The 25,212-nt window shown below is 33.2% G+C and overlaps 1 protein-coding gene across 2 annotated transcripts; it reads left to right on the top strand.

Moving 5' to 3' along the window:
• Window positions 1-4,536: 4,536 nt before the first annotated feature.
• On the top strand, window positions 4,537-22,299 carry LOC143247580 (neural proliferation differentiation and control protein 1-like). 2 transcript variants are annotated; one of them, XM_076495880.1, is made up of 4 exons: window positions 4,537-4,686; window positions 13,898-14,065; window positions 18,068-18,167; window positions 19,974-22,299. In XM_076495880.1, the coding sequence occupies exons 1-4, from the start codon at window positions 4,646-4,648 to the stop codon at window positions 20,058-20,060; spliced, it is 396 nt and encodes a 131-aa protein (XP_076351995.1). In that variant the 5' UTR covers window positions 4,537-4,645; the 3' UTR covers window positions 20,061-22,299. The 2 variants fall into 2 exon arrangements, with proteins under 2 accessions (XP_076351995.1, XP_076351996.1); XM_076495881.1 differs by lacking the exon at window positions 4,537-4,686 and adding an exon at window positions 8,622-8,973.
• Window positions 22,300-25,212: the final 2,913 nt, after the last annotated feature.

Here is a 25,212-nt window from a genome sequence, read left to right as displayed (position 1 = left end):
AACAGGTTTTCATACTTTAAGATATGATTTTAACAACTGTATTCACAAAGAATGAATCTCAATAAAGAAGGCATGTCTTCTCAACCTGGCATGTTTGTCTACATTATATATATTAAAATTAAGTATGTAGTGTTAATAGCTATAATTCCACTTATTTCCTTCGTTGAAAGTATAAAACATTGTGGTTAATATTTTGATGAGTTAAAACCATAAACTGCCTACAAATATGAGTAACGTATACAAATAACAAAAAATTATGAATTCAAACTAACCACTTTATGAGAATACAAAAAAAATAGAGTATTTAATCAAAGTTTCAGGTCTGTTTATTCAGCTAAATGTCCAATATTAATACTTTTACAGGTGACACTGAACTTCATGAAAAGTAGACAAATTTTGTGGTTTCTTATGAATCACCTTTAGTCTCTAGACCAGCTATTGTGTAAACTAGCCCTCAAAAATATATGCAAACAGTTGTATGTCTATATGAGTAACAGAAACAGTTTTAATCATATTTTCACTGACTGAAGCTTCACATTCAATCATATTCTAATACTCTACCAAGTCAGACATTATAAGACAATTGAGTTAGCCCTAAGATGCAGAATAAGTCTCTTGGCGGCTTGGTATGATCAGGTGGTTTGAACACTTGACTCGTAATCTGAGGGTTGTGAGTTTGAATCTCCATCTCGCCAAACAGGCTTGTCCCTTCAGTCATGGGAACATTATAATGTTATGGTCAGTCCTAATATTCCTTGGTAAAAAAGAAAGTAGCTCAAGAGTTGTTGTATGGTGATGACTAGCTGCCTTCCCTCTAGTCTTACACTGCTACATTAGGGATGACTATCACAGATAGCCCTCATGTGGTTTGTGCAAAATTCAAAAACCAAACAGAAAGTGCCTCTTGATTCCAACCCCCATTTTTCTTTACTAGTTGTCTATTTCTTTAGTTATTTATCTCCATGCAATACAGTATGAGATATATAGACTTTAATGATACCAAAAACAAGTTTTGATATGTGTGTGGTGGGCAGAGAACAGATTGCCCATTGTGCAGTTTTTGATATCTACAAACAAATAAAAATCTGTAGTTATATGGTTGCAGCTTTATTTTTCATCAGTTAATTATCCAATCATGTTCCGTTAAGGAATTGAACACCTTGCATTGTGCATTTCATTTACAAAATTGAAAGATTCATTATTCGTACATCATAGGATTAATAGAACTCCCATGGATGGTCTGCACAAATTAACCTCTTCCATCGAATATGGCCATATCATGTTTCTTATGTGTATATACATCTGTTTTAAATACGTTCAGTCACTTTTGATATCCTTGCTACTGTGTTACCAAAGAACACTGTACTGACAATATTCATCATGCTTATGAAACAAGCAGTGATTGTTGCAGTACACTTTAAGGGAAAAGTTGTAAAGTTTAACCATTTATTCACTTCTGTTTATTTACAGGAAATTTCAGGTTTTCTAATTATTGAAATTGTTTCTTGTATTCCCTTGCTATTCAAGACTTTATCACAGTTAAGAAGCCTATTTCAAAGTACAGATCCCTGTAGAACAGTTTTAATTTGTTCTTATAATTTACTTTGCATTTCATTTTCTATTTATTAATTCACCAGCATTTTCAGAGTATTTTTCTTTACTTTAAAAGTTTTGTGTTTCAAAGATCGTTGGTTGATATGCATGTGCAAACTCTGTGCTCTGTGAACTTGGTGTGTGACATTTTTTGACCATGCTCTGTGGGTTTATTATGTACCATGTTTTGTTTATATGCTACATGACCAGTACTTAATAGTTCTTTTCAACAATAATGTAATTTTTTTGTTGTTTACAATGACTTAATGTGTTGCAGTTAGTGAAGACAGTTGCTTAATCCAAAATCATGCATTATTTAACATTTAAGTAATTACCAGAAAGGGGGAGTGAAATTAGTTCTTAAATCACATGAAGATATTCAGAAATGTTTGTCTTGGGACAGTCATACCAAGACAGGCTATTAAAACCTACAGAATTAACTGGCCAGTCCCACTAATACAGATTATTAAAACGTGAAGATCACCTAGCAGCTCATAAAATATTAAAGGATATAATATTTGCATCTGATATTGTTTGTGACCCAGCTGCAAGTTTATTGTTTGAATATACACACAATTCCATTTAATCACAAATGTATCACAGATTTCATTTGTGATAACATAGCATAGGAATTCCGAATTACTGTTTCAGACAAATCATTTAATATTGATATTTATGTGGTATCAAACACACGTGGATGACCAAAGTTATTTATATATGGCTCTCCGAGTAGTTTAGCTAGTATATTTGTAATATGTGAAGAAAATGAGAAAAGTATACTTCTGTTAGTGTTAGGTTAGCACAAAATGTGAAATAATTCAGATATAGTTTATACATAATGTATTATGCTTACATTTTTAACTACACGGTTAAATAGGTTTAGCCAAAAATTGTGTTACTTCAAATATGTACAACACGTTAGTATTAAAAAAACACCTACTATAACCTAAATCGTGTATGCTATCCGAAGTTTGTATTTTTAGCTTATATTTTGATTACAGTGTTCACTTCGAAGTTCAACAAGATAAGCTCTAATCTTTACTAGGGTTGATTAATCTAAACTTCTCTTAAATTAATAATGCATGTTTTCCCTTGATAACGCATCAGTAATTAACTTTTTTATTCTGATAACAATTACAGACTTAATAAAGAGTTACGTTAGATATTCAGGAGCGACGATTTGTATTGATAGCGACATCTAATGCTTTGAAGTATCGGAAAATCGTTTGAATATTTAATTGTTTAAAAAATATATCTACATATTCTAAACAATGAAAATATGTTATATAATCGTAATGGTTGTCGCTTTGACGTAAAGTTGAAGCGGAAATAATGAAATCAAGTGTTCTGGCGGTATTACTGTACCTTTTTTATTCTTCTCTTGTTATCAAAAGTGTTTAGATAAAGTAAAGTAGATAATGCACAAAGATTGTCATACATGATTAGTATGAGCTTGAGTGAATGATAAACCTCTACTTTCCGATTTAAATATTTTGTGAAACGTTGGTGTTGTCTGTCGCTGATGATGCTGTCTCTTTGAGTGTTTGCAGAAGAATACAGAATAATTGAATACAATATAAAACAACTGGTTTTGTTAGGCTTAAGATTAAATCTTGTTTGTGAGAGGAAAGGAGTGTGGTGGCTTTGTTGTTCGTGTGGTTAAAAAAACACACAAACTTTCTGGCCAGTAGCGTAAGTATGCCCGTAAAGACCCTCGGGGAGGTTCAACCAAGAGGGGACCCGAAGGGTCTGATAGATTTAAGAATAGACGGTAATTATTTTACCCGAAATTACTTTTTGACAGTAGAAATAACATCAGTAATTAAAAAAAAAAAATGTTTGGACCTTCTTAAACTAACTGGTGTTTTAATAATAGATGTTAGAGAACAGGGTCTTATGCAAGAACATATTGTATTAAATATTAGTATAGTAGTTGATTTACATTGTTAAATTTTTGTTAAACATTCAGAATGTGGTGGAATGGACGAGTAATATTATATTAACATAACAAAGGAACTAATTTCTTCTTCGCACACATAACTACATAATTCGAAACACCTACATAATATTTTTTGTCAGTGATAACGAGAAAACCCGCTTGTAGAGAAAAATATATATTTAAAAACGGCTGGTTTGGGTTGAGAAAATTTTTATGTAGAAGAGCAAACAACGTTTTGACCTTCTATCGTCATCCTATCTCAACTTTGAGAGCCCCTCCCCAACAGTTATTTTTGTAATTTATTACTCTATGAGCATGCGTTGCCAAGGGTTTGGTGGTATTGTATTATTACACTATCTCCACTTGGCCAGCGGTAAGTTTGTGATATAATTGTAAAACCCTGAGTTAGGTCTCTGGAGTGCAAACAGCAGTTAGCTCATTATGCAGCTGAACGCTTAGCAACAAACATTATTATTATTATGCTAAGCCTTTATTTATTGTTTTTTTAATGACAAACAAGTTTCAAGTTAATTCTCAGTAAATTACTTGAATAACCCTGAAAGTTTACAAAACCTTGGATTAAATGAGTTAAACTTTTTCAATAAAGGAATTTTATTGCGTGTAATTTTTTTATTTTTTTTTTTAGAGGAATGTACATTATTTTGAAAGGAACTTGTTACTGTGTTTCTTTTCCAAACAATTCATTAGTATCGTTAAACGTATAGCACGCACGTGTAGTTCTTTACTTACAAATTAAACTTTAAGAAAATGTGTCCGTGATTTTTAGAACCGAAAATGATTTAAATTTCGTAAGTTTTTTTTTTTGCCGTGTTTCGTGGAATAGGAAAGGAGACGGGGATATAATTTGATCGCAAGTTATTTTCCCGTTTGCACGTTCATTTTGATGAAGCTAATGACAGACGATATTGGCTAAACTTCTGCGCAGCCTCCTTTCGGACATCTGTTCTATATACGACGGTTGAAGAATTTTTATAGAACTTGAAATGCCAGCATGCCTGTCATTCCCAGTCGAGTCTCAGAACAGCAAGGTTTGTCTTTACAACCTTTGTTCTTATCTTTTAAACAGAAGGTACTATTGAAAACTGTAGTAAAATGGAGAAATCCAAGGCTTTTGGAGGTTTGCTGGACAGTTGGTAAGTAGCTTGGTCATATAAAACAAGTTATTAAAAAAAAAAAAGCTTTCATCAATTATGAATTTTGAAATCCAGTCATTTATTCAGTTTATTCTGTCATTAGATTATAAATGCCACTCATTAAAAGAGCTTCGTCGTAAAACACACCAATAGGCAATTACGAAAATAAAATTCAGTGGTCAAATTCTGACAGATGTTTTTGCACATTCCCGTCGATTTCTGGACGTTTGTCGAGTTAATTTGATGAACGCGTAATTATATGTTATGTAAGTGTACTTCTGAGTATGTTCCCCCATGACTCAGCGGCAAATTTGTCAGCGGACTTGTACTGCTAAATGCTGAAAACTAGGTTTCCATAACTGTCATTAAGAAATCACATATAGTTCTTTGTGTAGCTTTGTGCGTAATAACAAACAACAAGAACTTCAGACTATAATAGTTATATATTGTGAATTTGTAATAAAAAACGTATATAATGTTTTCTATAATTTGAACAGAATCAATCCTAAGTTTGAGTTGAATACCTATAGAGAAGATAGGTTAATCTTAGAATTTATATGGTCTTCTGTGCGTTCCAAAACTCATTTCTTGCTTCTATATTAAATAAAATCACGGGTGTAGCCTTATTGCAGTGATTAAACGAGTACGAACCTTCAATGATTCATTTCTCATTTGCCCGGCATGGCCAGGTGAGTTAAAGTGTTCGACTAGTAATCCGAAGGTCGCGGGCTCGAATCTCCACCGCACCGAACATGCCCTTTCAGCCGTGGAGCCGTTATAATGTGACGGTCAGTCCTACCATTCGTTGGTAAAGAGTTGGCGTTGTGTGGTGATGACTAGCTGCCTTCCCTCTATCTTACACTGCTAAATTAGGGACGGCTAGCGCAAATAGCTCTTGAGTAGCTTTGTGCGAAATTCGAAACCAAGCAAACAAACAAAACATTCTCATTTTATAAGGCATTCCATTAATGTCTCACACGAACAAGTCTATGGCTTTGAGTAAAAAATCGCAAATCATAGGTATCTTGGCTTGAGATTGGACTTCATAAGGTGTATATAGTTTTCAAGGGATTATTGATAGAGTTTTCGAATACATGCACGTGAAACATGTATTCTTATGCCTCTGAAATGTCATGAGGCCATAAAAATTGTACTAAAATGTTTGATGTAATACTACTGTGGATATATTTTTTATTAAGTGTATGGGGTGAGTGATATTTACTAAAACTGCTTATTTGTGTTTTGTTTCTTACGTCACCGGGCATAGCCAGGTGGCTAGGGCGTTCTACCTGTAATCTGAGGGACGCAGGTTCGAATCCTCGTCACTGAACATGCTTACTGTATTAACCGTGGGGCCGTTATAATGTGTAGCCAATCCCAGTATTCAAGAGTTACCCACTAAACATGCAATCTGTACACGGTTTCCTGCCAAGTGTTGAAAACATCGCAAGAGTCGTCGTAAGTTAACAATGACAAGCTGCCTTCCTTCTAGTCTATCATTGTTAACTTAGGTCGATTCTTGCGATGTTTTCAACACTTGGCAGGAAACTGTACAGGCTGCACGCTCAGCAGGTAACTCTTGATACACATGCTGAATTATGGAGTGTAAAAAAAAAAAAAGTTCTTGCACGCGCAGTAAGCCTAGTGCCTCTTTGATAACCGGTTTTCTCAATATGTTTTTGTTTTCCAAAGTTCCTGAATACCCTGTGCTCTCTCTCTCTAAAAGGTTTTAACGGTCTTCATTAAAACCTCCATGGAAAATTGTTTTTAAGGATAATGTATTGATATGTATGTTTCAAGTCTTTAGTAGATTTGGGCTGGGCTTATGTTAGGGGTTAGCTCACCAGGCTGAGAATCGGAAGGTCCAAGGTTTCGGCAGGAATAAAATGCTGCTGAACGCATATTTTCAGTTGTTAGAGTTATATAATTGTAACATTAATCCTTCTTACAGTTAACGGTAGCACCGTAGGCTTGTTTGTTCTAGAATTTGTCGTGTAAATCTACCCATGGTTTATCTGTGAGTCACCATTCCTAGTTTGGATGATATGATAGCCTAGACTCCAGAGGGAAAGCGGGCAGTTAAGAACACCCACCACCAATTACACTGCACAACAATTTTTTTTTTAAAGTTTTGCTTCCTGAAAAGTTTTTTGCTGATTGTGACAAGCACCTAGTGGGTATGCACAAATATAGTTTTGGTTTTGCTTCATCACGTAGGAACTCTGAGAAATAGACAGTTAACTGTTTACCGGCAATAACGTATTTAATTGCGTTTATGTTTCTAATACGCTATTAAGTTCAACATAATCAAAAGTGTTTTGCTCCTGATTTTCGTTTGTATTAAATGTCCGGTGCATCACGTTGCAGTGTCCAACAGTAGTCAGCAAGTATTGACGGATTCCAGTTGCCCTGATATCGTTTTTCCATTGTAGCAAAACTGAATATTTCGATGAAACGATATGTGATGAGCAAATTTGGATGAGATTTTCGTGATCAGCAGCCAAAAATCTATAAGGCACACCCAACAGTGTTCAAGAAACAAAAACTTTGTTGTACAGTGTTATTTGGCTTCTTTTGTATGGCCCTATTAGTGGGATTTAATCGTCACTGTTATAGCTCACTTACAACTTCAAAGCGCCAAGTTGGTTTTTGTGGCAACAGGATGCGAACCATGAAATCTCAGATTCCTTATCCGAGTACGCTAACCATAGGCGACATTCGGCTCAGCCGTATAATAGGCGATTTGCTGACTAGCTTACCTGTTTTTCCAGTCAGATCTTCTGAATTAAGTACGAGTTTCCCTGAAACTGTGGATCGGATCTCTAGGCAGTTCAGCTCGTATGCTGTATATGTTTAGGTTACAAGCGTCAAACACGTGGACACACTGAAGAGACTTCGAAACAGATAAATGAAATCTGCCAAAGCTATTCAAATGAATTGCAGTCTTCCTTCTATACCTTCTTCAATTCGTTATTAGTTTTAGGGGTGAGCGAAAATCGTTGTTTTACTTGCCTATACATCAACATAATGGCCCGGCATGGCCAGCTGGTTAGGGCATTCGAATCGTAATACGAGGGTCGCGGGTTCGAATCCCTGTCACACCAAACATGCTCGCCCTTTCAGCGGTGGGGGTGTTATAATTCATTGGTAAAAGAGTAGCCCAAGAGTTGGCAGTGGATGGTGATAACTAGTTGCCTTCCCTCTAGTGAGTCTAGTCTTACACTGCTAAATCAGGGACGACTAGCGTGGATAGCCTTGTGTAGCTTTGCACGAAATTCGAAACAAACAAGCAAAGAAGAGGTATTCTGTTTTATAAGATATGAGTTTTACCTAGATATTAAAAAAAGTCTGATAGAAAGCTGTATGAATTTAAAACTTAAAACCGAAAACACTATTCGAATAATTTGAACGTCACGAAAGTGTTACTATTAACTATAGACATAAAAATTCAAACTTGAAATTGTGTTTCTTTATTTTGTAATACACTTGTGTGTGTTAAAAGACTACTCCACGCTAATATTTATCACAACATCAAAAGATAAAAAAATCTAGCTAAAGACTGAATTATTTTTCTGTTTCATAATTCATGGTTTAAATTCATAATTTTTAAGTTATATACAAGTTTTAAGAAGTCTGATAATATACGTATTTATTTTAATTTATTCATAATTTTGATCCAAATGTATTTCGGCTGATTGGATAGCAGTGGATGAAATCAGAGAAACCCTAAGTTTTAGTGTGTAAAAAAGTTTAATATTTTGGAAATGTTGCAAAAAATATTTTTAAAAGTCACTTCGTTTGTTCTACTCGTAAAAAAAAAATTTCTTTACGCTGTTTTTAGTATTGCGAAACTGAATGTAAGCATCCTGTTGAAGTTAGTGAAAAGTCGTATCGAGGCCTACGTTTCTGGTCAAATGTGTCTTATTTTGCTAGTTCGTAAGAGTTCTTTATTGTGCTAGGGTTAACCTAAATGTTTCCCATCGTTTACCTCGAATTAATTAATAAACTACTATGATTTTTTTAAAAAACAGGAAATGCTTTAATAAGTACGACGTTTTTAAAATTTGAAATGGTATCATGACAAATGCGAATTTTTCATTACTGTGATGTGAATGGGTACTTTATATTACTAAACCATTTTAATATGTCGTTTTTTATATCAATTGGTCTTACGTCTGAAAGGTGTTACATCAATTGTTTATTTCTCTCCTGGTGTTTAATGCTTCATTTGTGAAGACAAATTGATGTTGTGAAACCAAAGACCACAGTAATGCAATTAACCCGTAGGTAAGCTTGAGATACATAAGGTTATTAGTGGTATGTTTTGAAATCTTATTTTATGCCACGTTATTTTCTTTTATCTGACCTTTAGTTTCTATTTCAACATGATTTTACTAAATAGCATGAGATGTATATCTGTTTTTGTTTAAGTTAGTGTTAACATTTTTCACTTCATTTCACCTTCGTGCATGCACATGATGTTTTCTTTGTCTTTTTAATAATCTGAGACAAAATTGTTTTATCTGGTATGTAAGAGTAAATTTAATCTGTTATTGATCGGAACAGGTGATATTTGCAATGTTAATGCTCCTAAATTATTTTAGCGCTATGAACTCTTAAGCTCGCCGGAGAATGATCCACCAGGGGCTGTAATAAATATAATGATAAATACTGAAAAACTACACACGTAAGGTAAAAGGAAGTCTATGTTTAAAGATTGGTTCTTTTACATTTTGTATTTTAAACTTTTGTGTTTAGAAACAAACCCACATTCAGAAGCTATGTTTTACTCACCAGTTATAACTTATAATTCTTTTGTATTTTTGATAATATGACGTACTTGCATAGTTAATTGCCCATTGTTATTCAGCGGTCGAACTGTTTATTTATTTAGAAGCCTAATCTATTCTTAATTCACTACTTGTGCTCTTCCATGAAACATTAATGAGCTTTGAATTCAGTAAAACTAGTCGGCTGCAGCAGAAGTAACAAAGCAAATGATAGATTAGGCCTCTATGTCATCGTTTTTTCACTAAAATTTAAGTTTTCGTGAGGAAGGAAGTGAACAAAAACTGAATATGTTACATGCTAACAAACAGTTCTAGGTTCCTGAGTTACATGTTTGAGGATACTTGAAACTTTCATGTAATTTAGATTCACTTGTTCAAGTCAAATTGAGGGTCAAACGTCAACAAATTGTGATATTTGTTGTAAAAAAAAAAGATAAAAATATCACATTTTTGTTTAAACGGAATATTCACCTTGTCTTTACATTGTTTACTTTTCTGTACCTATCGAATGGAGAATGATGAACTCACATGGCTTCAGATAAAACATTTACAACAGCAAAACAAAATAATTACTTTTCATCATGTCTTGAGCCAATTATTGATTTTATAATTTCATTGAATGAGTTTCTTATTTATGTTACAGGTTATTTCAGATTAAACATCAGGTCAGCACTGTCTTTCTCTCTCTCTCTCACTTTTTCCCTTGGTGTGGATTCCTGTACATGGTGATGGGACCTCCCAGAATAGGTAAACTGAAAGAGTAGATAAATTAACACTGTAACATGTATACAGTTTTTTTTTTTTTTTTTACATATGTTACTCTTTGACCTTACTCCTCTGTGGATTCCTGTATGTGGTGAGGAGACCTTCCAGAGAAGGTTCTGTTCTTTCAGTTTACTTCTTCTGGTATCTAAGCATTCATCCACTGTTTGCCATGCATGTTGACCTGTGAAACCTCAGGAGAGGGTCCTGATGGTTGGTGGGTCCAACCCTGACACACCACTTTGGTCTTGAATTCCTGTAGACCGTCGTCTTAGGGTGCTCTGTCCCCCGAGTCAATCGGCTGGTCCACTTGGGGTAGGGTCAACCGAGTATCAGTGTTGGATGTTCTCAGTGGGTGTTCTGGACATTGTGTCTGATGTTGATATTTGGGTATAGTGTTCATGAAACCCTGGCGTTGCTGCAGCATCCTTGTGTGGCATTGTAGTGTGTCCCCTCGTAGGGCTCCATAGTAGGTGGAGTCAGTCGGCATCAAAATATTCTTTCTTTATTATGGATCCTCCAAATAAAAATAAAATAGTGAAAACAAACCATAGGTAAACAACCACATCTTGAAAATTCTGAACAACAATCTTCAATCTTTAACTGTACCTCATTTTCTGATATTACATTCTGTATCAGACAAATCTTTAGGACAAATGTCTCCTTTCTTATTCAGAAGGAGCTTGCTGGCTCTCCTGAGTCAGTCAAAACACTTTGTTCTGGTGACATATTGGTGGAAACTTCCACTCCTAAACATGGTGAACTTCTCTCGCATTTGAAGGCCATTAGGGATATGAACATTAATGTTACTCCCCATCCTAGTTTGAATTCCTGCCATTTTAATACCATCTCCAAGTGTGACCTTGCTTTGAGTTATTTGAAAAAAGCAGATATTCCATATTGGAAGTGCTGTCTTTTATTTTCTGAACATCTTTCGAACCATCCTTCTATTCCAATCAACTCTCTCTTTTTCTGATATTATATTAATCTGTTTGAGAACATTTAGATAAATTACAACTAACTATCATTAAGAAAACTTAATTTTCTTCTTAATACCAAATTTATAGTGTTGTATTTATGTTGTTGAATAACACTGATTCAAAATTCGCAACCATAGAGGCTGAGCAGTTACATTACTTCGACCACATCTTTACAGTCAAGTCATGTTCTGTCTTATGACCATTGATATTGACAACAGCTATGCAGCATAGTTTCCATCCCAAAAGGCTACTTTTATTAAGTTTGCATGTCCAAAGCAAAATACACCTACTTGTGTGCTTTTCATAATCCATCTATAGTACAGTGCATGTCAACAGTTTGATTGCACAGAAATTCATAGGTGCAGTATGTCTCTATATGGAACATCATGAATACGTATTCCAGTTTTCAAGTGCTTGAGGTATGCAACAGTTAAACATGAATAATGACTGAAATTCATATCTTGGTAAACTTTTAGTCTTTTGGCTTTATTTCCAGACAAACCCTTCTTGAATATGTTGCATACTCTTATCTGGGGCACATGGATGGCTTTAGTCACTGACGTATGTGTTTCTAACTCTTAGATCTAAACACGTCTTTACAAATTTAGTGACTAAACCCTAAGTTAATGAAGTATGATCATCCTCGAAAGTATTTCTTAGCTTTATGGTCTAATTTCATGAATATTTTGTATTGGAAAGGATTGTTACATACCCTTCCCAACAGTGGTTAATTTTGGCAACAGCCTGCTCTATGTAGTACCAAGTATTGTAAAAATGTAGTTATAATACATTTCATCACAATTTTATATCATCTACTATTGCTGTATTATCTGCTGATTTTGTATTTTCAAAATCATTGTTATATACAAACTTTCTATACAAGTTTTATACCATATCTCTGAAAGATATCCTTTCATAACAACTTGACTAACTCTAAAAAAAACTTGTCGAACATAATTATGTAATTCACGCTTTGATATGATTTTGCCATTAACATCTTAATTTATGTAGGGATTGTTTGCTAATGGTATATTCAAGCCAAATACTAGCTATATCTGTGTGTAAAAAAAGTCTTAAGGTCAAGCACACATAAGCACTATATAAATTTGATATTTTTTAAAAAGTATGCACAGTGCTTCCCATCTTTCCCAGTCAGTATATCAAGCCCATTTCTAAATGAAGTTATGGTAAGAATTATTGGTTCTGGACATTTTGTTTATTAATTTTCACAATATTCATTACACTGACATATATTTGATTCAAATAATCATTTTGTATTTTTGAAATATAAAGAAATAAAAGTAATGGTAGTTTGTGATAAAAACTATTTATGTATGTGGTATAGTATGGTTTTGAAACACTGTAGAAAGTCCATACCTTCTTAATAAAATGTATTACTTTCAATAAGCTTCTGATAAAATTTTGTTGTCCCAATACAACTAGTTTTTGAGTTTGTTTGTTTGAGAATTTAAGAAAACAAAGACACAGAGCTGTTTGTACATTTTCATCTGGAATTTCAAACAGTCAGACTACTTCCAACTCTTGGTATTATCTGTGTTAATTAAACAGTTGGATTTGGATGTTACCTTTATAGTATACCTATAGCTTCAAAATATGGAGCATGTTTTTGCCACAATTAGGTTTGAACCATAAACACTGAAACTTAAAATCTAAATGCACCAACAACAAGGCCATGATAAATGGAGATAGTTGATATAAATATTGGGTTTCCTTTATAATCCCTTTCTGCACTGTTTTGTAAAGCAAAACTTTAGGTGCTTGAGCCTGGTACCTCAAAAACAGTTTTATTAAGGAAATATATTACAAAAATGTATCATTACACGTGTTATCCAACTTGCACATATCATGGTTGTGTGTAGCTGTTGCTTCACAATGTGTATTGAAATTTGCTTAATTTCTAGATGTTATTAAAAAATATATTTAAGTTATTTTATCCATGTGGATAAGTTGTTATAAAGGAAGTGGTAATTTATTACATTGTAGTGATATGTTCTTAACACACTTCTGTCTAAACAAATAAAGTACATTTTTTAATAATCAGTATCTAATGAGTTTTGATGAATAAACATATTCTGCAGACTTACGATAAATATATGGTCAGTTGATGAAGTGTTTTTGTACTGATATATTAAGATGAATATTCATTGACACTATCATATAAGTTTGCTAAATAATGATATTCGCTCTCAACTTATCTTAGTACGTGTAGTACTAAATCTCTTACTAGCTGAGGCAATGAAGTAACAAAACTAGATACAATGTAAAATTAAAAATTAAATCTATTCAACAGTAAACACACACACACACACAAGTGTGCGCACGTGAAGTCTATGTCAGACTGTCACCATCATTGAATCACTGGACTGATCACCAGTGACAAGACTGACCTCATTGATGTTCCAGACAAGTCTGCCAAATCCAACAGTTTGTGAGTTTCAAAGCAACCTCTCATTTACTCACCTGAACATTCTCTAACTATGTTACTGGCAAATATCAAACGAATCAATCCGTTGAAAATCTCAATTTTGTAATTACTGTTATGAATTGCAGTAAAAATTGAAATTTTCGGGACTGGCATTCAGATACCTGAATTTATAAAAGTTCTATTTAACCACCTGCGTGAAATAAAAGAATATTTTGGGTGGGTTTTCCGACCAGGTTTCAGAAGAAAAACCAGGCAGCAGCTGATGTGGAATATCCAGCGTACGGAGTGACAGGTCCCAGTAACAAAGAGAAAACCTCGCCAAATGGAGACCGAAAGCTGGCCCACAGTGCACAGATGTATCATTATCAACATCAGAAACAACAGATGTTGACTGTAGAGAAGTGAGTACAATGATTTGAATTAATGACTTGCCTTGTTTTTACAAGATTGAATTATGTAAAGCATAATGCATATATTCTTCTTTTTATGCTTGTGTATCATACATTGTCAAGAGTTCATATTAAACAGTTCTCTCAGCTGTTTGCTGAATGCTTTGTCAGAAGAGTTAGGTTGTTTTTCTAAGCTATTTCAGTCTTGCCTTGCCAAACATTAAGAATGCTTGACTATTTTTGCGAATTTTAGGTATTTCCTTCGACAACTGCTAGTCTTTTGTTTTAAAGTACTGTTCTCTTAAGTTTTATTCCCATAAAGTAAATAAATAACTTTATGTTTGTAAGTCTTGAACATTTGTGAAGATATACAAACTGTGAACAAAGCTGGTGATAACCTGGTGTACATCTGCCAAAAAAAAAGAAGAAACATAACAAAATATAAAACTAAACAAATGTGAAACACGTACATTTCAAGTTGATGATACCTTCATGTTGTCATTTCTTTCACGTAAAGCTGTATTGTTGCTTATCTGTATTCTGTTCACTACAGGGGCCGAACTTCGATTTTAACTTGTAAGTCTATAAACTTACCAGTAACCCATCAGAGAACTGTATATATTTGTTTTGTAGTTCTTTTTTTCTTGAAGGGTTTGTACTAAATCTGTTTTTAATAGCTTTACTCTTGGTGGTGTTATGAACTGATATGGTGATAGAATATTCACTACGTGTTGTTTTTTTTTTTTTTATCATTCGCAACATATTGATACAAGTGGTTTGAAAGATGTGGATCATGACTTCTAGTCCTGTTGGTGATTGTGCTTGCTCTTTCAGCCATGGGGCATTATAATGTGATAGTCAATTCCACTTTTTATTGGTAAAAGAGTAACCAAACAGTTGTCAGTGGATAATATTCTATAGCCTTTTTCCCTTTAATCCATCTTTTCTAAATTAGTAATAGCTAGTGAAGGTAGTTATCGAGTAGCTCAGCATGAAATTAAAAACAAACAAAAATAATACAATGATTGTACTTAAATAATGCTAATTGTATTCAGTATCTCACATTTTGGGGATTTACAATTGATCGGCAGAATGTAAAGAATTTTGTTATTTGTTTTTTTCAAGGTGTGTAGTGTTGCCCTTTCTTTAGTTATGTTACTTATTGAGAGGAAGAGAATGACTGAAGGCACATGATACTTTGAAAATTGCGCTTCTAAAAACTTCACCTCTGCAGTTCAGAACATGCATGTTTAAACAATCAGATTTGATAAAATACTTATTTTTCTTACATTTTCAACTACATTTGTGACACATATTATAACTAAATGTCCTATAGAGCCTTTATAAGAAATGTTTAAGCATTTTACAAGAGGAGGTAAAAACTGTTAATCATTATGTAAATAACTTGTATTGTTTTACAAAAATAAAGTGGAGGTAAGAACTGTTTGCTGACATAGTTCCATTAAATTCACACCTCAGATGAACTGTTTCCCAGATGAACATAATGAACACTATTTTAATCCCCATCCACCAAAAAAAAAAAAAAAAAAAGTCGTGAACAATGGATAATTTATTTGATATACTTCTGTAAGTTATACCATTTTAGAATACTGTCAGTATGGTTTCAGTAGTGGAAAACCTTGCCTTGCTAATCTTTTGGCATACTTTGAACAGGTCACTGCCTATTTAGGTGAGAATTCAGGTGTAGATTTAGTGTGTTTAGATTTTCAGAAAGAGTTTGACAAGGTGCCACATAAAAGATTTGTTAAAAATTTCTCTCTAGTTGTGGAGGACATATTGCTTCATTGGATAGAAAACTGACCAGACTGAAGAAAGGAGAGGATTCTTATAAATAGAGTTTAGTCAAGCTCGATGTGGGTGGCGATTGAGTCTTTCATCTGAGTAGGTTATTTTGTCACAAGTGGGATGAATCAATTCATGTTCCTAAGTAGATAAGATAAATTCTCCACAGTGACTCACATACATGTTTTCAGTCTCTCTCTTTCTTCAGAAATACTGTACAATATTTTTGAGTTGATAAAAATAATGCCTCATGAGGGATGTCTTATTTTGGGAAGTTAAACCTCCCAAGCCTCTTATACATACCATCTTTGTAACGAGTGGGATATCTCAAGGCTTAGTGTTAGAACCTTTGCTCTTTTCTTATTTACTTCAATGGTGTAGATTAAAGAATGGACAATAAATTATTTAAATTTACTGATGATGTTTAAGTTTTAGGTATTGTTTTTGATAAAGATGCTGCTGCTTTATAAAAGGATTCTAAATATTTTGTAGTTTAAGAAAATAAAAGGCAGATGACTGTTAATTAAAATAAATTCAAGATAATTTATGCCTGGCATGTCCTGATGGTTAGGACACTTGACTCACAATTTGTTTGTCACAGGTTCAAATCTTGTCATCAGATATGCTTGTTCTTTCAGTTGTGGAGGTGTTATGGTGTGACAGTCAGTGTTATTGTTCAGCAGTTGACAGTGGGTAACATTAATTATCTGCCTTCACTTTGGCCTAGCTTTACGTGAAATGCAATATACGAGTAGCATAATCTATGTGCTATATCTCAGTTGGAATCATGAGTATAATTTTGAAGGGAATAGTCTTAATGATTTTATAGAATAAAGAAAATAAACTATTGTTGTTCTGGTTAATCAGTCTCTAAGACATTCCAAATGATATGTGCTTTTGTTAGTGGCAGAGCAAATAGGATTTTAGACTATATTTATAGAAATATCAAATTCAAATCTAAAAAGGTTATAATGTCATTGCATAGGTCACTGATTAGGACACATCTGGAGCATTATGTTTATTCTTAGACTCTTAACCTTAGAGAAATATTAAATGGTCTGAAAGGGTTCAGAGTAGGGCTACTATGATAATACCTGGGACATAATGTTTGTCATACAGGGATAGGTTAAGATTTCTGAATTTGTTTTCTCTTAAAAAGTCAGAGGAAATCTGATTGGGGTGTTAAAGATTGTAAAGGGAATTTTTAGTGTTGATGTATCATCTTTTTTAAATATCAGTTTTGTCAGGGTAGTAACCATCTTCACGTAAGACAGCTTTATTTTATCTAACAGGGTGGTTGGTCTTTGGAATGGATTGCTTTCAGATGTGCTAGATGCAGTTAACTTAAGGGGGTCTGAGGAAAGACTTAATATTTGAATGATGAGGACTGGCTTTGAGTGGTTTATTTTTACTTTAGAGTTCAATATGTGGATGGGGTGGCCAAGACTGACCAACAGGTTCTTTCTTATTCTTGAATTACATGATGATGTATAGATGGAATAAAGTTTCTAAAAACTTAAGAGTTTTATTCAGGATGCATCTTACGTACCAACAAACTTTCCTCAGTGCATAGCATATCTTTGGTCTCCTTATTTCCCACGATGCTGAAATGTTTAGAAGTTTCTTGTTTCAAACCTTTGTGGTCAGGATTTAAATGGACACAAAATCTCGGGTTATAAACTTCCCATGCTCAGCAGTAGGAATCACGCTGTTTTAAAAGTAGTGTTTCTTTTGTGCCCTGACCATTACTCATATTATCAGTGTTACAAATAATTTGGAATTCGTTTTTACAATTATTCAGACAAACAATTTGTTTGTTTTGTTTATTTTCTAGATTTACAGGTAGAATACATTGTTTATCAGATAAAGGTGAAACACTGGTTTACAGAAATAACTTGTTCTGAGTTGCTGTAATTCAACATGTTATCAAATTGTGTTTGATATAATATACTTCTGTTCCATATTTTATGTTTTTAAAAAGGAAGACTAAAACATTTACCTAAACTTAAATGAATGTGATAAAAAAAAAAAATTTAGTCACATCAATCATAAATTACAACGTCGATAATGATGCATTTCGTTACTTGTTAATCCTTCGACATGAACGTAAGGTGACATTTGGAGCTGTTTTTGTATGTTCTACATTCATTACAAATATATTCATTTCAATCTAAGGTGCACTCATGATTACGTTTATGTCTTTGTTTGAAGATCCAGTTCGGGTCGACTTACTTCCGCTTCAGATGTTGAGTCTGAAGAAGAAAATGAAGAGGGTGCCTACACCGTTTATGAATGTCCTGGCTTAGCACCGGTACGTATCTGATGATAAATGTGGCATGGAAAGTGCACTATGCAATAATTTATTTGCTATTATTACTAAAATAATAGCAGATAACTGATATTGAGTATGAATAAACTTTGATTTCGCTTGGAAACGCAAGTTGAAATTGCTTTCAATCAACTTGAAGAATTTTGCTACTGCTTAAATAGTAGACAAAAATCTAATATTTATTGGTTTGTTTATGTATGTCTGTGTGTATGATAAACGTGAAAATTAAAAATCTTTTGTCTGACTTGAAAAGTTACATTAAGTAGGTCTTCAGTTGCATTTGTGAGAACCCTAATCCAAGTTTATCTTGGATTCAAGAGCATTTTGATTAATCTGTTTTATCCCTTTGATAACATTGTGAAAATATTTATAGTTTTCTCAGTGATTCTCACTTTCATGTAAAGATTACTGAGTCATGCTGCTGTATAAAATGCCTTTTTCTTATAAGAAACAATTGTTTAAATTTAGAACATGGATAGATAGATTATTAATTACACTTTCCCCCTGACAAGATTTGTTGTCATGAAAAATCATTCAATAAATCAAAACAAGTCAAATTGGCAGTATCTGGGCTAGTATGTTTTCACCATTTACAGTGTGTACTGAAAGGAATTATTAGATAGGTGTGTAAAGGTGTCCAAACATTCTTTGACTACCTGTACCAGTCAAACCAAATACCTAATACATTTAATTATTTTTCCAATAGTAGTATAAGTATTTCATTCACCAAGTACACTGTAGGTTAACTTGGCCACCTGCAATGGATACTGTTCATTGAGCATACTTTTCAGCCCATTCATTGTTTATATAGAACTACAGGAGTTAAGAAAGAACTGATACCCACAGAATTATTTTACTCATAATAAAAATCTAGTAAGTTTAATATGCTTCAGAATACAGTTTTCTCAACATGCTATGTTGCGTATTATAATTTATCTCGGATGAGTCTCCAGTTTATTATGTTTTATATTATGATTTCAAATAACCTGAAATTTTAATTTAGAAATGAACTGATTGTTGATGTGTATCAAATTTATTATATTTGCCAAAGAGAGTGATAGAGACAATTTTCTTTCTTAATGCAAATATAATTTACTATACAAACAATGATACAATTTATAATAATGATTATTAACTAATTTATATACAAAAGTTTTATAAACTTACAAATCTTACTGACTCTTCTTTCTGGTATGGAACTGTACATTTTATCAACAGTTCACGATGAGTGAATTGATTCTGAGTTGATATTGGCACACTTCGCTTAATGGCTTGCTAGCTAACTTTCTATTTTTGGCTGGCCTCATGCCACTTACAAGCTGACTTTTCTCCAATGAAGATACCTGGTGTCCTCATTGAAATGCTGATGTCCAAAGTTAATTCACTGGAGTTAAATACTTTGTAATATTCGAAAGCTGTAAATGCTTCTGGTCAAATATCTGTAGTTTCCGAGGCTTACAGTACACCAGTTACCAAACCAACAACATGAAACTGTCTCTTGGTGCATCGATTTATAAACTTTTAGGGTGAGATTCTCCTAAGTTCATTTAGCAACAATATTTGAAGATACACTGGTGCTTTCATAAAACATGTATTATTAATTTTTACACTTGAAAATCTTCTACAAGTATAGAGAATAGGTAGAACTTTTGCAATATAAATTTAACAAACACAGATATTAAAATAAATGTATAACAGTAAATCCATTACGGCTGTCAGATGCTTGTATCAAATCACGAATTTCCAGTAACACATGAATCAGTCTTATTAATTTATCTTCTTTTGTAGACTGGTGAGATGGAGGTTCAAAATCCACTGTTTGCAGATGAATCTGTACAAGCTTCATCTCAGCCATCAAAAGAGAACAGCAAATAGTTATATATTCCTACATGATGTCTAAATTTGTTGATTTGTGTGTTGAAGATGTTGTAATTTCTAAACCTTCATTAGACAACTGCAAGATGTGTACAAAGTGATAATGTGGTACCAGTTTTATTATCAATGTTTGCTGTATATTTCAATTTTTATTATTACGCATCTATGTATATAAAGATGTTCGTTATATGAAAGTATTCTGGGTATGAAATGTCCATATAAATAACATAACCTAGTAACAAGTTTTGTATGATCTTGTATATCCACATTTGTTTAATGAGTTGGCCATGCATTAAACATGAAATAGGAAAACATTCTTTCATTACAGTATTACATTTACTGTAATTTAGAAAAATTTCCCAATTTATAGTTTCTGCAAGTAAACAATGTAGAAGTAACCTAGAGTGTATAGAAAAATCAACAAGACAAAAGGAAGTTGTTTGAGGCAAAATGATATCTTGATGTAAAAAATTACTTTAGTTTTTAGAGTCAGTGTAGACTTTAACGTACCAAAAATATTGTAATGATTTATGAAACAACATTATCAAAACTGTGTGGTTAGAATTTTAAATTTCTAGGTGATTTATAGAAAATGTGATTAAATATTTTTACGTGGTCATTTCATCATTACTGTTGGTATGGGAAATTACTGACTTAATGATATATTTAGGTATAGGTAACCAGTGAAGTACTAATCCAGAGAGGACCACTGAATTGTTGTAGGTTTGCTTTCTTGTAAAAGGCTAACAGTACATCACTGTGAGAATGTTATAAAGTAAAAGTTCCTTGGTTGTGTGAAATAAAAATCTGAAACTGTTTAGGTACACCTGTAATAAGTATTAATAGGTGTGAAATCATTAGAACTAAAAACACAAAAATAAAAATATATTATTGTATTGTAGTAGATGATAGTTTGAAAATCGTGAAATAAGATAGTTAACGTAACTTTTGGATTTATATAAACTTCCCAGCTGTATTAATTCATTCATCATTTCCTCAGGTAGAGAAAAACTACTGGAAGTGTTTTTAATAAACTTAATATTAATTTGTTAACAACGCCATCTCGTGAAAAAAAGATGAGGGGTAAAATTCATCATGTGTATATGCACACAGAATAAATTGTTTTAAAATGTTAAAACACTGCTTAAAACTATTATTGAAAATAAAAATTATGTAAGTGATATTAAAATTATATACATTTTTAAAAATCATATATGAAAAACTCTAGAAGTATATATCTATAAATGTATAATCTAAATGATGTTACACGAATTTATTATATTTGTTGTGTATTTGATGAGTTACCTTATAATCAGTAAAGTTTAGTCGAAATTCCTGAAGGGGCTGGCAGTGGAAAAACATCTTTAATCTGTTAGTAAAAGTGGGATGTATTACATATTTCTAATAGATACATCTGAATAAACAAATTAACTAAAAGCGCCTGTTATTAGGGTCAAGTAACCCTGTGGTGCAAATCAAAATTTATAACATCAGTGGTCATTTTATGGTACCCAACAGAAATGTAGTACAAATTATCACTAGCATTAGCCGTTGTGAATATAAAGTTCAAATATATATTTGATGATGGATTTATTTTGTAATAAAAATGAGTAGGTTAGTGGAAGTTGATGTGTGATCTTATGAGTTAGTTCGTTAAAGAGGTGAGTGACTGCAGAATTGTTCTCTTTAGTTTCATGACTAGTTCTTAAAATCCAGATATTTATTATAGTGCTTGTTGAAGAAAATTACTATCAGAAAGTTTGATGAATACAGTGAAACAGTTTTACCTTCTTTAAAAAAATTCTCTTGTCATATATAATGTTGTAGGTCTATACTGTCTTATGTGTAAGTATTGTTTTTGTCGTGTACCGTGTAAGATTAAATATAATATGAACACAAACGCATACATTAATATCAGGTAAATAATCTAGTGTTTAAGAATGTAATAGGACTGATACTAGTATCTTATGGTAAATATAATTAATACATTTTTGTTCATTTGATTGTCATTTATATTGCTATGTAAACGAATTGTAATTCTTGTTAAAGTTTGTATTTTTCAAATAATCAGTGAAACATGCAGCAGTCTCAACTTAAAATGTGGGATAAACTTATTTCATTCTAAAGTTGTAATGTTAACTTCTTCTGTAATTACTGTATATCTTTATGGAGGTCATTGTTATGAAATGTTTAATATTTTCATTAAGAAGGAATAAATATTAAATGTTTATATATTCAATCAATCATAGTGATTCTTTTATTTCTACACGTTAAAAATAAAAAAAAACACAAACATGTATAAATCGATACTTGTTTACGTCTAATCTTAAATGTTGGTCAAGGCCTGCAACAAATTTAAGTTTCATAATAAATATCTAAAACACGTCTGCGAGAACGAAAAAACAAACAAACTCGAATATAAGTCTTGTTGTTCGTTTCAAGCACTCGTGTCAATCAATTTACATGAGTTTTGCAACGTACATATATCTATATATTGCTTGAGGAAATGTTCAAAAATCGGTGAGTAATATTACAAACTTAGTTTCTACTTAAGTAATTCGCGCGAACTGCTGAAAATATCAACGCACTCTGTCAAAACGGAACTGCGTCTCTTAGTATTGCAAGAGCCTCAAGTTTATTACTTTAGCTTACAATACTATTGTGAATTATATTTTTAATGTTGTAATTTTGTCTTAGCTAGAGAAAGCTCTTTATTGGAGGGAGCTGCAAGTTTTTGAATATTTAAGGTTCTTGAGATTTTTTAAAAGAAGCCCTCCGTTCTTGACGTGTATCAGTGTGTGAGGTTTGGTGTTAACTGATAAATAATTGTGGAAATGTACAAGGAACACGCACACACATATACTAACGTTTTTTGATATATATTATACTGCACTGACACACAAGAATTTATATCGATTAAACACTTGTTTGGTTTGGTTTATTTTGAGTTTCGCTCAAAGCTACACGAGGGATATTCTGCGCTAAACATTTTTATACGTGAAGATACTGTTGTTTCTTCAACAACATACACTCGTGGTTTACCATTCCTGGGTTCATTCTGATTGGTATTGGATTTCTCGGATTTTCTCTTACCCATTTCACAGGTAAAACTGGTCAATGAACTTCATATTATATTCATCTGAGGGATACCTATTACAGATCCAAGATCAGAAATGACCACTGTTAGACTCCTGGTTTAAGTTGGGGTTTTATATTTCCTCTAACATCTAGTATACTATTGTTTGCCAGAAAATAGCTGGTATTTACTGCCCATAGTGGTGGTCTAACGTGAAAGGCTTGAAAGATTGATAGCACTCTTGCTACTCCATTATCTACAAAGAACTCAGATTTTCGCTCTTACACCCTTATTAGCACATACCAAACCCCTAACAAAGCTGGTTGGATCACTAAACTCCTTGATGTGGGGTTATCACTGTGCTCTCTCAAAATCAGTGGCCAATCCTGGTTTGGGTTCTGTTAGTTTCCAGAACATTTGTCACAATATCTACTGGTATTCCCGGACCTACTGATCGAAAGGTTGGTTTTAATGATTGGCAAAGTGCTAGCATTGGGTGTTGCTGGGCATCTATTGCTGTGGGCTGGAGTAATCATAATGTCACCCTTGCATTGTCATAAAGTACAGGCAGTTCTTCTGTCAGTGCTCCAGAAGCTCACAAGCAAAGCATGATGTCCAGATGGTTTCAGTGGTAGATGTATTTCAGGTGGACCTTATGGCAACATGTACCCCCGAAGGGCCTGGATGGTCCTGCCAACTCACTGGAGGCTAGTATTGTCTCACAGATGCATCCTGAACTGGTTGTCATTCCCTGATTGGCTTAACTCTGCAGTAGAAGTACTTACATTCCACTCTTTCTTGGTGGATTTACTGCTGGAGGCTTTTTAGTGGCCATCTGGAAATTGCTACTTCAAGACATACTGAGACAGACATGGCTTCTGTGAGAGTCCAGATGTCCATCACTGCCAGGCACTGTTTCATAAGTTCATTGGAGAGCCCTGCAGTGAACACATATATGGGGATTCCTCTTAATTTGCAGAGGCCATCGTTGGGTATGCTTTTCAATGCAATTGGTTCAAATTGACCATTTAAGCATCCAGTACTCTTCTGAGCTTTGAACTCAGCCAAACAGATATCCCAATTTTCCACTGGTTTGAATTAGCTACAACAGTTTCCCATTAATTAAGCTGCTTTTTATTGAGATGGTTAACAGTACCAGGAATTGTGTAGCCTATTACACAGTCCATCTATTCCAGAACATCTTCAGTATTTGTGTAAGTTCTATGTTCAAGGAACTCTTCCTAAAGTTGTCATCTATTTCTCTCCACGAATAAACATTCCTTTTAGGGTCGTAAGTACTTCCATATCCAGAAAAAAATCATTCTCTTTGGTGTTTCTTTAAACTCAATATACACAAGGTATTAAGTCAATGGCTGGTATACACATTTTGTGTCCCTAGGATTTATTCTTGGGAAATTTAGCTTCCCCAACAAGTATTAAATATACCTGCGGATGATAAAAGATTTTACAATGAATTATTACATTGTATGCGTTGAATAAAAATTTGGACAACTTTGAAAAAGTTAAAAAGTTTATTGTATAAATAACACTGTGAATACAATATTAACACTTATCCAGAAATTTGGTAACCCCATTCTACTACAAAACATTTAGAGCGACAATCTTCCTTCCCTCTACTTTAAATTTTAACCCTTAAACGTTGGCTATCGTCAATTGATGCTACTACCTACAACATTCCCGCTGTTTAAGGCTTAAGGATCCAAACACCCCAATATCTAAAAGCAGGTTCTCTTCTTCAGTTATTTAGTAAAAGACTGAACTAAGAAAACAGACGTGACGTTAGCATGTAAATTCGCTTTCTTTGTCCAGTGAAAAGCGTAAACTTGTGACTCTGAAAGCTTTGATCGGCTGTTTCTTTTAGCCAGTATTTTAAATTTTTAGCCAGAAATAAATAAAAAATAAAATGAAGCTAGGGATCTAATGCACTAACAAGTCTTAATATTTTCAATAAACACGACAAAACAACAATTTATATGTTTCCGTATTCTACAATACTGCATTTTTACAATCGTTTACAGGAGCTTGGTGCTACAAGTATTAAGGTGAAAAAGATCA

The sequence above is a fragment of the Tachypleus tridentatus genome, chromosome 3 (genome assembly GCF_004210375.1).
Source record: "Tachypleus tridentatus isolate NWPU-2018 chromosome 3, ASM421037v1, whole genome shotgun sequence".
In the NCBI taxonomy this organism is placed as follows: Eukaryota; Metazoa; Arthropoda; class Merostomata; order Xiphosura; family Limulidae; genus Tachypleus; species Tachypleus tridentatus.
Note: the sequence above shows the minus strand (reverse complement) of the source record. Positions and strands in the feature narration are given on the sequence as shown.

Excerpts from the sequence above, each read along its gene's own strand:
- LOC143247580 (XM_076495880.1), top strand. The coding sequence starts at position 4,646 with ATGGAGAAATCCAAGGCTTTTGGAGGTTTGCTGGACAGTTG. Across the intron at positions 4,687-13,897 it reads GGAGGTTTGCTGGACAGTTG|GTTTCAGAAGAAAAACCAGG; the intron begins GTAAGTAGCTTG and ends TTTTCCGACCAG. Across the intron at positions 14,066-18,067 it reads CAGATGTTGACTGTAGAGAA|ATCCAGTTCGGGTCGACTTA; the intron begins GTGAGTACAATG and ends CTTTGTTTGAAG.